Below are 2,643 nucleotides of genomic sequence, written 5' to 3' on the forward strand. Positions count from 1 at the left end.
CAGCTTCCAGGCGCCAGGAACCGGTTCCCTTTGCAAGGCAAGAAGGCGGCGAGTAAGGAGTTAGCTCCAAAATATTTCGCTCTAAAGACTTCCAGCAGCCCAGGACCCCACACTGTCTTGCTGAGAAAAAGCTGTTTTTTTCCATGACATGGAAAAATATGGAGATGGGGGGTTGGTTTGAGGTCTGAGAGCGTGCTGAAAATCTCCACGATGTGATGGTTTAGGGGAAGGCTGGTTGTGAAAGAGCTGTGGTTGCTCCGTGTCTCCTAATTCCAGCCTCAGCAGGGTGAACTCCGAATCCCCAGCTCCCACTTTCCATCCCCAAACCTGGGGAAGCAGCATCCCCAGGGCGGTACTTCATCCACGATCAAAAAGAGGCGATTTCTAGTGGGGAAAGGAAAGGGTTTAGGGAGAAGTTCCCCACTCGTATAGGTAGTTGAAAGCTCTGCTTTTGGCAAGGAAACGCCTTCTGCTGCTTCCTCTTAGTGCTTGGCAAGAAAAAGCAGATCCCTGTCTCGGCTCGAGCCATCCCGTTCATTGCCCCCATCTGTGTTTCCAGGAGGAAGGATGAGGCCTCTGCTTTGCTGCCTGGGGCTGGCCGCTCTCCTGGGGCCCAGCCTGGCCTGTCCCAGTGCCTGCTCCTGCTCCACCAAGAAGAACGGGCGGCTGTTGGCTGAGTGCGCCTACAAGGATCTCCAGGAGGTCCCTGAGGGGTTGTCCTCCAATGTGACCATCCTCACCTTGTCTGCCAACAGAATCAGCCGGTTGGAGCATGGCTCCTTCACCGAGGTTCCCGAAGTGCAGTCGCTGTGGTTGGGTTATAACCAGATCGGGGTGGTGGAACCAGGCACTTTTGCCTTGTTAGTGCATCTGAAGAACCTGGACCTGAGCCACAACAAGATTGCAGATTTCCCCTGGCAGGACCTCCGTAACCTCAGTGGTCTGCAGATCCTGAAGATGAACAACAACCGCCTGGCTGGGCTGCCCCGGGACGCTTTCCGCTCCTTGAAGGACCTGCGCTCCCTCTGGCTCAACGACAACGAGTTGACCACCCTGGCCGAGGGCACCTTTGACAACCTGCCCTCCCTGTCCCAGTTGCAGATCTTCAACAACCCCTTCAACTGCTCCTGCAAGGTCTTCTGGCTGAAGAAGTGGACTGAGAACACCTCTGTCTCCATCACTAAGGGGGGGTCTACCCTGTGTGTGGCTCCCAGCAGGCTGAAGGGCAGGGCAGTGACGGACATCCCCGACCACCATTGTGTTGCCCCCTCCGTGCAGCTCACCTACCTCTCCAACCTGGACAACACCATCATGTACGACGGCCTCACCCTGACCCTGCACTGCAGCGTGGCCGGCAGCCCTCTGCCAGAGATCAGGTGGAAGATCCAGACCTCCGGCCGCCGTGTCGAGATCAGCGGGCCCAACGTGGCGCGGGATGGGAACATCAAGCAGAGCCAAGAGCGCTTCTTGGTCTTCAAGAATGGCACCATGGCCATCCCTAACTTCAGGAAGGAGGATGAAGGCATCTACACCTGCCTCGCTGTCAATGATGTGGGCACAAGGGATGTCTCGGTCAATGTGGCCTTGGCTGGGTCGGAGAATCCAGCTGAAGACCTGCTCCAAGATGACCCCCAAGCCAGCCACCTCGGGGGTCGGAACTGCTACAAGGGGGACGAAATGGATCCCTCTGGTGTTGGAGAAAAGCTGGTGATCGTTTACCACATGCCAAGGGAGTCGAAAAGCGGGGCTGGAGGAGCAGTGCCCAGGGTCCATCCGTGGACCCTCCTGCTGGCTTTGGGCATCGTGCTCTGCTGTTAAAGGGCAAAGAAGGAAATGATGCCTCGGGGGTTCCCCCTCTTTCTGTAGCATTTATCTTCACGTAGTGCCATGCCTTTGCTGAGCTTCTGGGAACTGCGGGTGGTCAGGAGTCAAAGGGCGCCAAGACTCAGGCCCAGGGCTGGCAGTTCAACCCCTACTTAGGTGGGGGTCAGGGCTGGGCTCTGTTAGTTGAGACCTTCAAACAAGCTCAGGTGATGTAGAGCACGTCCTCACCATGCTGCCACTTTCCAGGCATCTGAATCTGCCACCTCCTGACTTAACCTCCCTCCTGAGACCAAAGTGCGGCTGCGGGAATAAAGCCCACCCTCAACAGGGCAGCCATTGCCCGTTCCCAGAGTCCACCACCGTGAGTCCTCTTCTACCCGCAGCAGTGAGCTGTGACCAGGGAGGGGATCTCTTGCAAAGCAGATCCTATCATCAGTCCAGCGGCACGAAGATGACGTCTTCGCCATGACCAGATCCCAGGCTTTTGGCAAGACGCATCCTTTGCACCACCAACCTTATGTGAAACATCAGGAGTGGAAGGACCAGCCTGAGATTGGGGGACTGGCCTGGGCATGGCATCCAGGGCACGTGGCTCTGAGAGACAGAGATGTGACAATGCTTTGTAAGCAGAAGGGGTCAATGGGACACGGAGGGGGTCACAAGCTTGGATCAGGCCATTTTCGTGGAGTACAAGAAGCTTTTCCACAGGCTTCATCCCTGCAGGAGCACAAAGAGCTCCTACTGGCTGGGGGCTGGGCGCACTCAAGGTGCCAGCACCCTCCCTGCATGTTGCAGGATCAGGACCTGCCACCCTCAGTA

General features: G+C 56.9%; 1 protein-coding gene across 1 annotated transcript; it reads left to right on the forward strand.

The window, feature by feature from the left end:
- Positions 1–567: 567 nt before the first annotated feature.
- On the forward strand, positions 568–1,818 carry ISLR (immunoglobulin superfamily containing leucine-rich repeat). Its single transcript, XM_010145071.1, has one exon. The coding sequence runs from the start codon at positions 568–570 to the stop codon at positions 1,816–1,818; it is 1,251 nt and encodes a 416-aa protein (XP_010143373.1).
- Positions 1,819–2,643: the final 825 nt, after the last annotated feature.

This window comes from Buceros rhinoceros, unplaced genomic scaffold (genome assembly GCF_000710305.1).
Source record: "Buceros rhinoceros silvestris isolate BGI_N320 unplaced genomic scaffold, ASM71030v1 scaffold20571, whole genome shotgun sequence".
In the NCBI taxonomy this organism is placed as follows: Eukaryota; Metazoa; Chordata; class Aves; order Bucerotiformes; family Bucerotidae; genus Buceros; species Buceros rhinoceros.